The sequence below is a fragment of the Silurus aristotelis genome (genome assembly GCF_946808225.1).
Source record: "Silurus aristotelis genome assembly, chromosome: 17".
Taxonomy (NCBI): Eukaryota; Metazoa; Chordata; class Actinopteri; order Siluriformes; family Siluridae; genus Silurus; species Silurus aristotelis.
Genome location: NC_139590.1, coordinates 13,127,497 through 13,142,800, shown reverse-complemented (window position 1 = coordinate 13,142,800; position 15,304 = coordinate 13,127,497). Strand labels below are relative to the sequence as shown.

General features: G+C 40.0%; 1 protein-coding gene across 1 annotated transcript in view; it reads right to left on the bottom strand.

Moving 5' to 3' along the window:
- The window catches only part of usp43b (ubiquitin specific peptidase 43b), a 95,920-nt gene that overhangs the window by 29,284 nt on the left and 51,332 nt on the right, over positions 1-15,304 (bottom strand). The window contains exons 4-6 of the mRNA XM_083565780.1: positions 13,200-13,292; positions 4,308-4,443; positions 3,025-3,169 (exon numbers count right to left, since the gene is read on the bottom strand). Coding sequence (XP_083421906.1) covers positions 3,025-3,169; positions 4,308-4,443; positions 13,200-13,292 — 374 coding nt within the window. The remainder of the gene's footprint in view (positions 1-3,024; positions 3,170-4,307; positions 4,444-13,199; positions 13,293-15,304) is intronic.

The following is a 15,304-nucleotide window of genomic DNA, read 5'->3' as shown; positions in this document are numbered from 1 at the left end:
AAAATGACAACATGACGCAGTATGTCTTTAAGGGTGAACAAACAGTACTGTGTAGTAAAACAGTAAAGTCCAGGAGATATTGCTGTGCAGTAAAACACAGAGTAGTGTGTGAGTGTGTGTGGTTGAAAAAAAAACCCAACCTAAATTATAGATAGGCTACACTCTTTCCTCCAATCCAATCGTGCTCCCGGCACCTCGTGATTAATAATATTAATTACCTTGCAGCTGTAAAGAAAGTACATGGAAAGGATCAATGGATCAGCTCACAGCACATCACCTTCCTCATCTCGCCCTTGCTTTCAGCAACTAACACTGAGCGTCAATCCAAATCCCCTCACAGCTGCCTGAGAGCTCCTCTGTGCTGAGTATCAGCATGAGCCAAAACTGTCAGATCTTTAATTAAACACCTCGGCTCCCCCTGTAGGGCTACCCTGTGTCTCAGTCCGTAAAATAATGGCCAAAGGACAATCCCAAACCCCAAATGCGTCGCATACTGAACACAACAATGTTACACAAACAGCTTTTAAACGGCCAGAGTTGTGAAGGTGGAAGCTGTCACAAATAACAACACTCGCCACGCTCTCCGACTCCATCTTCCAGTCTCTTCCTTGTATCTGTCTCTTCCTAGTAAACATGTGCCACAGGTTCAGACATGCATGTAAATACAGTGGAGCCTGCTGTAATTATGGGGCGATGCTTTTCAGCAAGTGTTAAGCCCCTTCGCCATCACCACATGTATCGAGTTTGGGAATGTTTGTCTTTCATTCGAGCACAGCACTTATGAATAGTACAAACACAGAAAAGAAGGACGTCTGTGTTTGTGTGTGTGTGTCTGGGTCTGTTCTAAACTATTTGTAATTTGAGTGGTGCAGAAAGTAGAGAGAAAAATGCAAGTGTAGTCCTGGCTGTCGCCTGTATGTGTAATGCTGGTCTAAAACATGAAGGATATGCTTTCGTATACAATACACCACACGATATGGTGGATGGGGATGGTCAAACACGTACACGCACACGCACACGCGCACACACACACACACACACACACACACACACACACACACACACACACACACACACACACACACACACAGGAAGCTTGCCTAAGCTCTTTATGATATAAACTGACATAACCATTATTATGCCAAAACAGAACAAGTGTCAAATTGTCATGAGTATGAGTTCGGTATATTTTTTCTGGCTACAAACTAATGACATGGTAACGTATATTTGGTGACATAACATCAGCGAGTGATTTAGACAGACCATATCAGGTGCACAATGAACTGCCAATTTCAAACTCAGCTTGGAATATATAGTCATAATATAGTGCTATGCTAGTTTCACATATCTATAACTTTGTAAGTATACATAATATAAACTATTCTATTTTTACATGTACATTTTCATTGATGCCATTGGGCATACACCCTTATCCAGAGCAAACTATAAAAGTTATTTGAGTCTCTATCATTGAATAAGTCAACACTGGTTCACTAATTACAGACTTAAGCTACCATCAGACTGAAACTCTGTTGAGAGAAATGATAGCCCGCTTTTAAAAAATAAAATATAAACAAAGACAAAACAAACTGGGAAATTTAATAGAAATTTAAGTGTATTTAGGAAGAGGAAGGTCTTCACCCGTCACTTCAAAATAGCCAGGGACTAAGCTGTTTGGACATCTAGGGGAAGAAGTTCATTCCACCCCCTCGGTACCGCTTACCCCCAGAGAAGATGGGCCCAGTCGAGCAGTGCTAGACGATCTCAGGCAGTGTGGTAATATACTATACATATATGTGATTGAAGTTAAATAATAAGGATGTCTATAGTACTAAATGACATAAATGATACTGATGTCTTTTGTTCCACTCGAAAAAACAAGAGCCTGCAAGCCTTTTGAAAGTGCTAAGACCACTCAGAAGAAGCTTCTATCATTATATAAATGTCAGCTCTGCACTTGTATAACCATGAAAGTCTAGAGAAGCAATAATGCTCATGAAATGCAGTTTGTTAAATACAGAATTCAAGAGAATGCAGAGAAATAGATACCATTGGCCATGCATTAAAGTATATTACGATGTTGTGCTTCATGATTTGATACTTCTCTTGACGTACAGCATTTGTCAGATCGCTATACTGTTGTGCTATACCTTTGATCTCATTTGACTTCTTTTGATCATCCATGCTAGCTCCTGTCTTAAAATCAATGCCCTGCTGCCTTGTTTGATATGGCCATGTGAGTAAGTAGTAGAGATACTACACATAGTTACAGCTGATTATTCTAAAGGTTACAAGGGTACAACATACGGTAAATACCTGCTGTATATATATATATATATACACAAAAAATTATTTTAAGTTGATAATTAAGCCACTAATGTATAATCTCACTTTGCACCTCATGGATTGTCTGTGTGGATGTGTGGAAATGACTCAATCTGAGGTTGTCACCAGGTTTAGATTAGTCTTGTTCATGTATTTAGTCTGTTTGTGTTTTGTTTTTATGCCCTTTTGTTGCATTCGTTTCTGCCTTCCTGCTTCATTTGGGAGGACCTATGTGAGACCTATTATAATGAGGATGTCAGTTTTCCCCCTGCCCTGCTATGGATGTTACTTTGCCCTCCTGCCTGGCTGAGTACGTCGTTCTTCCCCCCTGCCCTGCTGAAAATATCGCTCTGCCCCATGTCAGGCTAGGGATATAACTTTTTTTCTCTGCCAGATTAAGGACAACACTCTGCCCCCCCTGACTGGCAAGTCAAAAGCAAAGCAGCGGGTGCCAGAACAGCCTTCGGAGCCTCTGCAATTGAATACAAATTAAAAACCTTTAAAGTACCCTTCTTTAGGGAATTGTTTTAAGAATCTATATGTTGTATTCCAGATTTACTGATACGTTGAATAAACCACTTACACTATAAACAATAAGTGGATAAGTTTAAAATGCCAAAATATCTGGCGCTGGACACATATTCAGCAAAGACCACCAGACAGAAGAATAAGTGGTGTTAGATAATATTTTTGGATTACCAGATATTCTAGTGGATCCTCCCCTGATGTAAAGAGGCGGGGCTTGGAAGGCATAAATGACATCGTTTTCTGCAATGCTGGTCAAGTCGCCGTCATCAAAGAATGAGCGCTGGAAACCGGTAGAGTACATTTCAGTCAAAATCACCTAGACGAAGAGAATGAATCAGAGCAGACATATTAGTGCAAGAGCTTTTTACTCTAAATAAATAAATTCCAAAAGTAATTGAGTGTGAAACCACTTTTAAATAATGACCTTTTTAAATAAAATCTTTCCAATCACCTGCTCACTTACTTCCTATTACATGGGTCATTATTAGAGCTACTGAATCGAATGCTTTAAAATTCGGGCTCTTTAAAGACCACTATCAATAATGATAAAACTTCAGCCTCTAGATTGTTTCAATGACTGTTCCCAGCTGCTACACCATGTGCTAATGGACTAAAATAAATTGAATGATTAATCACTTCGATATCAAAGGCACTGGCACAGTTGGCAGAGTTGATGAACAATAAACAAAGGAACGGAGTGGAATTGTAGAGCGAAAAGACGACAGGAACCTGGAACTCGTTCGTACTGTATGATGTTCAGTTTACACTGTACATGTCTGTATTCTATTCATACCTTCACACACTACTTTTAATCAGCCCGTGAGATAGGACTTTTTTAATGCAAATGAGATTAAAGTAGAAACACTCATGGAGGTACAGGCCGTTATTTGGACAGCATGGAACAAAAAACTGTGTTGGATTTTCAGCTTGGATGATGTATGCATTAATGACTAATTGCTTGCTCACATGGTTTGGCCATTGTTACACTCTGAAAATAATTGTTTTTGAGCCATACATTGTGTGATAATACTACATTGCTGGAGCAATGGGTGGGAAGGGGGATACAAGCAGAAAAGCTGTCCTGAGGCCATACTGGGTTGGAAAAATGGAAGCTGGATCGAACTATGATAGTTGATGGTCAATGATACTTGGCTATTAGGCTAATAGTCTTTAGCTATTAGTTTGCTGGGATGTCATACACAAAAGAAAATAAAAAAGATATAAAAACTGCTATAGAAACTACAGCTTGTTCTTTTCAGTTAACAGCAAAGCACTAGCTGTTCTGTGGAGTAATACCACCTTTCAAACACTGAACTTAATCCAACCCATATAAGGCCAATTAAAATTTGTGTGTGTATTGGGTCACATGACTCTTTTCCAGCCATATGTGGTTCTTGTGTGTGTGTGTGTGTGTGTGTGTGTGTGTGTGTGTGTGTGTGTGTGCGCACACTTACTTGGTCTGGGGAAATCTTGCCTTCATCTGCCACCATTCTGCGCAGGCAAGCCAGAGAGCCGAATAAAGGCACAGCCAGTCCCACTCTTAAGTACCTCTGCCCTTTAGTGCTGAACACCAGAGTCACACACAGTGGTCTAAATCACACACACACACACACACACACACACACACACACACACACACACACACACACACACACACACACACACGCACACACACACACACACACACACACACACAAAAATGGACAAAATGGGCAAAATAATACAATGATATAGTAACCATAAAAAGTTCATGCAAAGAATTTTAGGGGAAAAAAATCAATACACTTGACATGAATTTGACATAAATTGTTTTATTTGTAAAAAAAAAAAATAAAATATTATTCAGATACTCTCTTCTGAACTGTCTCAGCTGGTTAGGAAAAATCTGGCTATTTGCAAATGTGTTACAAAAACTTAAAACCTGCTTAAGTGCCCTGATGAGTTTGTAAATAAAAGCCTTAAATTACGCACCTGTGCTTCAGATTTCATGTACACTGTATGGCTAAAGGTTTGGGGATACCTGACTATAAGATTCGTATGTGCTTTTTGAACATTCACATCTAGTCCCCATTTGCTGATGTAATAACCTCCACTCTTCTGAGAGGAGGTTCCACTTGAAGTGTGCTTGTGGTGATTTGTGCTCATTTAGCCACAAGGGTATTAGTAAAGTTGTTTAAAAAGGTTGAGATCTTCCACTTTGATCCATGTAAACCATATCTTCATGGAGCAGGATTTGTACACAGGGGCACTGTTATGCTGGAACAGGTTTGGCTCTCCTAGTTCAAATGAAGTGAAAACTTAATGCTACTGCATTTAAAGACATCCTATAAAATTGTGTGGGTCTTTTGTACTTTTGAACTTTGTAGTACATTTTGGGGAAGAAACACTAAAAAATTTAGGTGTCAAAATAATTGAATAGAGTGTATATGAAAGACTTAAGTTTGAGACTTTTTTATTGACTTTCAAATATGTTATTTTACGACTTGTCTACAATGCTGCATTAGTAATGCTGATTTGGGAACTGTTTCCATCTATTATCAGATATCTCTAGATAGCCAACCAGCTTGACCAGCTCAGCGTTTTTGTAGCTTGTGTAGTTTGTGTAGCTTTATTTTTTTGTTTACCAGCAATTCAAGTCCTGTTTGTTCAAATGGATAAGTCTGCAGCTCATATAGTTTCTAGTTAATGTTTACAGATCATGTTTCTCAGACATTCTATACATGCCACACCTACGGGCGCATCTACTGTGTGAATGATATGACTGACGACATCAAAGCTTCATGTTGTTCTGGAAAATAAACGCAAATTTTATCTCTCAAAGAGAAACCGAGGAACAAAAACAAGCAAATGGAAAAAAACATATGTGACCTGATTGAATTCTTTAAGACTATTAATGTTGTCCCAGGCGACTTCCTTAGTCTCAAGATACACTTTGGGTCATAGTTGGACATAGTTGGATGTCACACAGGAGGAGTGATGTGTTTTATGTCAGTAAGAAGTTGTGTGTTCTGTAAGTGTGGAGCTGTGTGTTGTGTCAGTGGTGAGTTGTGTGATGTGTCCGCGTGGAGCTCTACGTTGTGTTAGTAATGAGCTGTGTTTTGTGTCATTGTAGTGCTGCGTGTTGACACAAGTGTGTGTGGAGCCGGTGTGAAGTCTTATCAGAGTGGAGTTGTGTATTGTGTCAGTGAGCGGTTTTGTGCGCTGTCAGTGTGTTTTATGTGTTAGAGTGTTGCGTGTTGTGGGCTATTGTGTGAGTGTGCTGTGTGGAGTAATGTCAATCTGTTGTGCAGAATTTGTCAGTGTTAGCTGTGTGTTTTGTCGAGTTATGTGAGTGTGTTGTGTGGAGCTCTGTTGTTTTGAGATTTGTGAGCTGTGTGTTGTTTGGAGTTGTCTGAGTGTGTTGTGTGGAGCTGTGTGTTGTGTGAGTGTGGTGCTGTGTGTTCTGAGGAGTTGTGTGAGTGTGAAGCCGTGTGTTGTGTGGAGTTGTGTAAATGTGTAGCTTGGTGTTGTGTGAAGATGTGTGAATGTGGAGCTGTTTGTTGTGTGGAGTTGTGTGAGTGTGTTTATGTGTATGTGTAAGTGTGGAGCTGTGTGCTATGTGAGTGTAGGGCTATGTGTTATGTTAGTGCGGAGCTGTGTGTTGTGTGAGTGTGGAGCTGTGTGTTGTGTGAGTGTGGGGCTGTGTGTTGTGTGAGTGTGGGGCTGTGTGTTGTGTGAGTGTGGAGCTGTGTGTTGTGTGATTGTAGGGCTGTGTGTTGTGTGATTGTAGGGCTGTGTGTTGTGTGAGTGTGGAGCTGTTTGTTGTGTGAGTGTGGAGCTGTGTGTTGTGTGATTGTAGGGCTGTGTGTTGTGTGATTGTAGGGCTGTGTGTTGTGTGAGTGTGGAGCTGTTTGTTGTGTGAGTGTGGAGCTGTGTGTTGTGTGATTGTAGGGCTGTGTGTTGTGTGAGTGTGGAGCTGTGTGTGTGTGAGTGTGGAGCTGTTTGTTGTGTGAGTGTGGAGCTGTGTGTTGTGTAATTGTAGGGCTGTGTGTTGTGTGAGTTTGGAGCTGTGTGTTGTGCGAGTGTGGGGCTGTGTGTTGTGTGAGTGTGGGGCTGTGTGTTGTGTGAGTGTGGGGCTGTGTGTTGTGTGATTGTAGGGCTGTGTGTTGTGTGATTGTAGGGCTGTGTGTTGTGTGAGTGTGGAGCTGTTTGTTGTGTGAGTGTAGGGCTGTGTGTTGTGTGATTGTAGGGCTGTGTGTTGTGTGATTGTAGGGCTGTGTGTGTGTGAGTGTGGAGCTGTTTGTTGTGTGAGTGTGGAGCTGTGTGTTGTGTGATTGTAGGGCTGTGTGTTGTGTGAGTGTGGAGCTGTGTGTTGTGCGAGTGTGGGGCTGTGTGTTGTGTGAGTGTGGGGCTGTGTGTTCTTTGAGTGTGGAGCTGTGTGTTGTGTGAGTGTGGGGCTGTGTGTTGTGTGAGTGTGGAGCTGTGTGTTGTGTGAGTCCGGAGCTGTGTGTTGTGTGAGCGTGGGGCTGTGTGTTGTGTGAGTGTGGAGCTGTGTGTTGTGTGATTGTAGGGCGGTGTGTTGTGTGAGTGTGGAGCTGTGTGTTGTGTGATTGTGGGGCCGTGTGTTGTGTGATTGTAGGGCTGTGTGTTGTGTGATTGTAGGGCTGTGTGTTGTGTGAGTGTGGAGCTGTGTGTTTTGTGAGTGTGAAGCTGTTTGTTGTGTGAGTGTGGAGCTGTGTGTTGTGTGATTGTAGGGCTGTGTGTTGTGTGAGTGTGGAGCTGTGTGTTGTGTGAGTGTGGAGCTGTTTGTTGTGTGAGTGTGGAGCTGTGTGTTGTGTGATTGTAGGGCTGTGTGTATGTGTAAGTGTGGAGCTGTGTGTTGTGTGAGTGTGGAGCTGTTTGTTGTGTGAGTGTGGAGCTGTGTGTTGTGTGATTGTAGGGCTGTGTGTTGTGTGAGTGTGGAGCTGTGTGTTGTGTGAGTGTGGAGCTGTGTGTTGTGTGATTGTAGGGCTGTGTGTTGTGTGAGTGTGGAGCTGTGTGTTGTGTGATTGTAGGGCTGTGTGTTGTGTGAGTGTGGAGCTGTGTGTTGTGTGATTGTAGGGCGGTGTGTTGTGTGAGTGTGGAGCTGTGTGTTGTGTGATTGTAGGGCTGTGTGTTGTGTGAGTGTGGAGCTGTGTGTTGTGTGATTGTAGGGTTGTGTGTTGTGTGAGTGTGGAGCTTTGTGTTGTGTGATTGTAGGGCTGTGTGTTGTGTGAGTGTGGAGCTGTGTGTTGTGTGATTGTAGGGCTGTGTGTAATCTGAGCTGTGTGTCAGTGAGGGGTAAGGATGTGTGGGTCAGCAGATGTAAAGGGGGGCAGCATGGGGAAGGTAAACAGGGTTGGAGAGAGGAGGCAGAGCAGGAGGCAGAGCAGTGAAGTGTGAGGCTCAGCACACAGCTAAGAACAACAAAGAGAAGAAAAGAAGCAGATGAAAGAGGTTTCGGAGGCGGAAGTGAAAATCATGAGGCTAAAAATGATCTTTTTTAAGGCTTCTCCTTTATTACCGAATTTTAAAATATAATGAATAGTATGACTTGTTTGGATCTAAACAAATGTCTATGAAGTTTATTTTTTTATGTTAATGAAATATGCATGTGCACCAGTGATTTAACAGAAAGGATCTCTCCAAACATGTAAATACCTGGTCCTGGATTATGGCCTGAATAAATTATATATCATGAATAATTTCATTATCTATGAAAAGCATAAAGTTAAAAAGTTATGAAAAGCTAAAGTTTTGTCTGTCCAGAAACGTAACCGTCTAAACTACGAAAAATCTTCTAGCATATTCTACTGAAATACAGAGAGCTAGTTCACTAGTCAAGTGTAATAAGAACGATGTAAACACACATGACTTGGCTTTTACCGGCTACCAATAATTTGACTAGATTAGTAATCACTCTTTTCCAGCAAAGTGTTCCCGGGAACACATCATGTTTGTGCCCTTGACAAAAAAGTCAGCACAAACAATACATAACGTCTATAATTTAAGTCTGACAAGCTCAGATGCTTTATTTGTTGACATGTTTAATGCAAGGTGACTGCACATTGTGCAAACAGCAGAATCTGATGGGAAAAAAATGATTGTGTACAGAGAAAGGAAGTGTACAGCATAACACACACATTATATGAGCAAAAGCATTGGGTCACATTACCCTTTTCCAGCCATATGTGGTTTTTCCACAAACTCTTACCACGCTGTTTGGAAGCACCCAATTGTACAGGAGGTCTTTGGATGTGGGCGCATTACATTTTCCCTTCAGATTAAGTTAGGGACCCAAACTTGTTCCAGCATGACAATGTGCCTGTGCACAAAACCAGACCCATTAAGATATGCTTTACATAGGTTGGAGTAGAAGATCTTGAGTGGCCTGCTCTAGAGCGCTGACCTTGACCCAATTGAACACCTTTGGGATAAATGGGAATGCTGATTTGCACCCCAGGCCTCCTCACCTCACCTACACCTGACTTTACAACCCCCCTCATCTGTCTGAATAGGGAATAAATGTGGAAGGGGATGGTCTTATGGCCAGGTGTCCACAAACATTTATCCATGTAATGTAATTTTCACTTTAATTTGTGTTTTAACAAAAACACTTCCATGAAATGAAATAGAAAGACGATCCAAGCTTGTAAATGAAAACCTTCAGACATGTAATTAACCTGACAAAAGCCTATTACACTCAAACAAGCTAATCTGTTTATGGACACCCACCAAGGCTGTGTTACAATAAACAGAGAAGGCTGCCGTTTAATCGATTGGGATGTGGGAAGTGCTCCTAATGTTCTCTCTGGCTGTGGGAAAAATCGACCTAATTCTGGGTAATGATTCAGTTCTGTGGCATTCGGTTGAGAGAAACTCGGCTCCGTTCACTGAACCGAAACTTCAACCGGTAGATCAGGCCTGGCTATTGTATGTATTTTCATTTGGTTTCCTGTATCGGATTTCTCTCGTGGCATGTTATAATGACCTGAACGATTTCTACATACATTTGTACTTGATTTTGAAGTGCACTACAGCAGAAAATAGAGAAGAATAAAATAAAAACATGCTATTGTGGGTACATTTTTGTGGGTACATAACATTTTATTTTTTTATATATATATTATCAATGCTTTGTTTGTGATTTGTTTGCAAGCCTGTATATCCTTATACGTATTGCAAATCATAGAATCGCTAAGAATTGTGTCTTTCTTGAGATGAGAAAAAGAACACAATTTGTTCTGGCTGTAAAATGATCAAAAGAATTTGCCGTAAAAGTGTTTTCTGTAACACACTGCACCCTTGTATAAATACAATCAATTCCTTCACATACATATCGCATTACTGAATCTATATTTGTGCGCCGTTTAAGCTGGATGCTTTGATCCTTTATTCACATTTTGAGACTAAAGAGACGTTCGCTCACAAAGAGCCAAGACTACACCCGTGAAGCATATCTACTTAACAGAGATCTGCCTATTGAACTGCTTTAGGAGACTAGGAATAAACAGTGAAGTGTTGAGGATAATCTGGGTTTAGGTGCATTTGTGTGTGTGTGTTCGTGTGTGTGTGTGTTAAAAGCTGGATCCTACTTCGCTGCCCTTAATTACGGCAGGTAAAAAAAGCTTCAAAAGCTTCTCACATTTGTGTCATGCATCTCAGACGACTGTTCATTTGCTAAATTCAATTAATGTTCGAAAAGACTTTGAAAAGAAATGAATGCAGAGGATGTGAAGTCTGATGAACAGTCCTTATTAAAATTTTGTGTGTTTGTGTGTGTGTGTGTGTGTGTGTGTGTGTGTGTGTGTGTGAGAGAGAGAGAGAGAGAGATAGAGAGAGAGAGGGAGAGAGGGAGTAAGGGAGAGAAGCTGTGCCAAGCACACCCTAGCACCATAACAGGAGGGGTGTGAGTGTGGGACGGAGAGGATGCCCACCTTTGACAATACTAAGGCAGTTTACCACTAAATCAGCCTGTCTAATTGCCAGACTCCCCTCCCTGCTGGAGCAGCCCTTGTCATTCACACTGTCTTGGCATTGCATCCAAAAAAAAAAAAAAAACACAGCAAAAGAAAACAGGTCTGATATACAGAATCAGCTCACTGTAATCCTGAGCAAACACTGTACTGACCAGAAGGGAAATCTCCACATGCTTTCCTTATTGTAATTGGAACTGAATAACCATTGCGTTTCAGGCTGTAACGCAATATTCAAACACAATAAAAGTGTAAACGAGTGTCCACAGACCTACTTCTATGCGCTATATGCAAATGAGTGGATGACAGCACGTGGGAAGGTCTGGGAGCATGCGTATGCCAATGGGAGTGTTTACACAATTTTGTGAATAGGCTACCACTCGAAAATGTCAGGATTTCCCCTGCAGGCGTGAGTGCAGTGCTCGCAGGGTGCGGTGCGCCTCATGGTTGCAGCCTGAATATGCTATTGTTTCTCATATTAGGAGGAGCCCGTTCAGTCGATTGTCTCTGAATGTAACCAGACAGCTCGGCCCTGTTCTTTGGTGGGATTAGTCTCCAGGACTGCAGCCTATAAATAGATTTTTCCCTCTGTTCCTACGTACTGCAGAACAGGTGAAGATTCCAGGGAACTCTGTTGGGTTCCATAACAACATAGGGGTCATTAGTCCACTTTAAAGATTTCACCACAGCCTTTTAATAGTAAACAACATGTAAATTTGATCATATTTGTTAAGGTGGGGTCTCGGATATGTATCTTGCACTTCCATTCTGAAACTATTAAAGCCGTGTATTCGAACGCAGCGAAGTGAAACGTGGCTTTTTAAAAATCGAGCTCTCTAAACATGCTTTTAAAGGTGTGACTGTGAAAATTGCAGTGAAGCAGGTCTGAAGTTATTTCTCATTTCACTGTTACGTAGTCATGCATAAAGCTCTAAATCACCAAACAGTTACCACAATATTAAATGCACATAATTGTATATGACTAGATATGCATTACTTTTTTCTTCAAAGTCAGCTCTATGAAGATGTGAATTCCATGGGCTGGAGTGGAAAATCTTAAGTGGCCATCTACAGAGCTCTGACCTCAACTTTACTGAACAATTTTGTGATGAACTACACCCCAGGCCTCCTCACATTGTCCACAACAATATCTGACTTTACTCTTTAAGAACGCTGAATGAGCACAAATCTTCACAAGCACACTTCAAAATCAAGTGGAACACTTCCCAGAAAAATTGGAGATTATTATAAAAGCAAATGGGGATTAATGTGGAATGCGATGTTCAAAAATCTTATAGTCGGGTGTCTGCAAACTTTTTCTGCCATATAGAGTAGTATCCTGTTCAATCATGCATGTGTGTATGTTTGTTGCTTCATGATTTTGTCTACTTTTGCACAATTAGTTACAGTTTACTGTATGCATATTTGACAGTACACAGTTATGCTTCGTTCCTGGCTCCGCACACAAGTCCTTACAATTATGGAGAGTTTTTTCCTATTGCAAGTATGTCAACATAGTGGCTTGTGAAAAACAGTATGCTTGGGAGAAGCCTGTTTTATTATAAACCCTCTTACCCTTTCCATTGTTTTTTATATATGTGGTATTTTATGCCACATTGGTTAGATTAGGGTCAAAGATTAGGGTCAACTTTATCAGAGTCCAAGTACAGAGACAATGAAATGTACTGTACAATGAAAGCAAATAAAATAAATAATAGAGTCTGTTTATGGTGCAGTAGGTTGAGGGAGGGGGTAAACTGCATAGTGTGTGCATTAGGAAGTAGTAGATACATATAGTAGGTTACAGTACACACAAATGTCCATAATGTGCAAATAAACTGTAAAGTCTAGCAATAAATACATTAGTATGCAGTCAGATCGAATGAACGACAGTAATCCCCCGCTTTACTACGGTCTGAATCTCGCGTCCCCGGTTTATTGCGGAATTGCATTTGCCACATCGCTAATTTGTTTCGCCGATTTTCTCCGTCTCTATAGGATAGCACGACGGACCAAAAAACTTGTTTTTATAGGGAGTTTTATGTTGAAATAATGAGATTTATTAATAAAAATCTAATTATTAATTATAAAATGAAGCAAAATGTTAATAAAGTACAGTACTGTATACATAAAATAGCATTTTTAGGGTGGCGTCCGTTTATACGTTTATTGCGAGCGGTTTTTGGACGTAACCACCGCGATAAACGGGGGATTACTGTATTTAAAATGCAGACGCATCAAATTGAGAGAGAAACGACATGATATAATACCCCACATTGTTTCACCAATTCTAAAGTTTATTACGGTGCTTGGTATGTTTGAAGTCAGGTGTTAAGAATAAATATAAGCATGTACAGTGAAGTATTTACTCACCTGGTCTGACGCAAAGGAATGGGAAGAGAGATGCAAAGAAAAGGGTCAAAGGTGTGACTCTGCTTAAGGCAATGAGGGCATGTCAGGGATGACCTAGGGAGGAAAAAATTAACAAAATGAATAAGAACAGAAATGAAACCGTTTCTGAAAGAGAAATCCATAAATGTCAAGTTTTGGTAAAGTAATAACCTTTGGAACCTTTTTAGGATGCTGGATGTAATCATTTGTTATATGTAGGACCGCACTAATGTGTCAGGAAATAACACAACAGGCTGCTTTTTTGTATTATAAACTTCAACACAAAGCGAAAAGAGATGGTGTAGATGGAACAACTGTTAGAACAGAGATGGAAATATGTTTTACGACTGTTCATTACTTGTTAGTAAACAAAAATGAAAAATCGTTGGGGAAACTGCTACAACGTAAACCTCATGGCCAGTGCGGTTTGCAGGCAAGTAATCAAGAGCAACCCTCTGCACACCTTGTAGTACCTTGTCGCTTTTTATTGTTTCCATAGCAACCTTCCAGTATAGGTGTGTGCTACAGAGAGCAAGATCAGTTGTAAAGGAAGTGATGTTAGATAAAGCAGAGTAAAAACATCACTGTGAAAAAAAAATAATAAATTATATATATATACATTTAAAAAAAAAAAATTATATATATATATAATTTTTTTCCCCCTTTATTTTTACCAGACATGGAACTGATACGCACATGCACACATTTCTAGTTTATTGCATCATTCTTACAGGTCTGTAGCTTACACCTAATTTACTCACGTTTTGCTTTGTAAATATCAGACATCTGATCCAGACATTACAATATCACTCTACTAATAATCCCATGATTATTGATGACAAACCTCAGCTATAAAAGAAAAAATGTGAACAATAACAGCACCAATATTCAACTCCTGTCATTGAGATCGAGCTAGAGAAAGAGAAAAAGAGAAAGAGAGAGAGAGAGAGAGAGAGAGAGAGAGAGAGAGAGAGAGAGAGAGAGAGAGAGAGAGAGAGAGAGAGAGAGATATGTTTAAGAACGTTCTATTTAGCTCCAGCCAGCTGCGTGTTCGCTTCTTCAATAACAGAGTTGCAGCTCAAACACTGAGTCTCTGGTTCCTGAAAAGACACCAATCTGCTGTCGCTGCTCCCTGCATACAAACAGCTCACTCCAGCTGCACACATGAGCTGCTGAGCGCTCATATTTAGAGCTGCCTGGGTGCACAAAATACGAAAGGCCTGGAAACCATGTGTGCGAAAGTATTTATCTTCATATAGCATCGAATCACCCTAAGTATGCTGTTATTATCGATATCAAAAAGCCATCTAATTAGGGCTGAGTGCTACAGCAAGAATGATAGACTTTTGTATGATATACAATATATCATCATTTACAGGAAAAAAAAAATGTTTTTACTTGTATATGATTTGCTTACACAAATAAATTACCAAAGAGAAATATTTATTTTATTATAAAAAATTGTACTTACAATATTTCCTCTTTAAGCATTCAAGATTCAGTTAAGAAATAATATAGAAATTCTTCCAATCACTTATAAAAAAAGATACCCTTCATTTTTTATACGCCGATCTATTTCCATGTTTTGCATATTAAATGATAAAACTGAATGAAATTCAGTTTAATTCTGTCTAAATATCAAATAAAAAAAAAGGTTAAAAAGGGAATGGATTGAACCATGCAGTAAAAACAGTATGCCTAAATTAATCACAATGAAAAAAAAAAAAAAAACAATAATATCTCAGCTATATGTATGTGATTTGGACCTCACACACCCAACCCACTCTCTCTTTGAACAATTGCCTTCTGGTCGGCACTACAGTGCAACGTCCACCAGAACAACCAGGCCTAAAAACTTTTTTTCCTGCAGGCTATACTCAGCCTAAACAATTTAAATATTCATAACTATACAGTGTCCATCATAACTGACATGTTTATACATAGTAAAAAAAAAAAAAACACATCTGTGCATTCATTTAAACAATATTTCTACTTCTTTATATAGTGCATTATTTTATTGTCAGTTTTTCTTATATTTTGTTATAGTCCATCTTCTTTTTCTTGTCATGTCTTCTCATGTCTTCCTT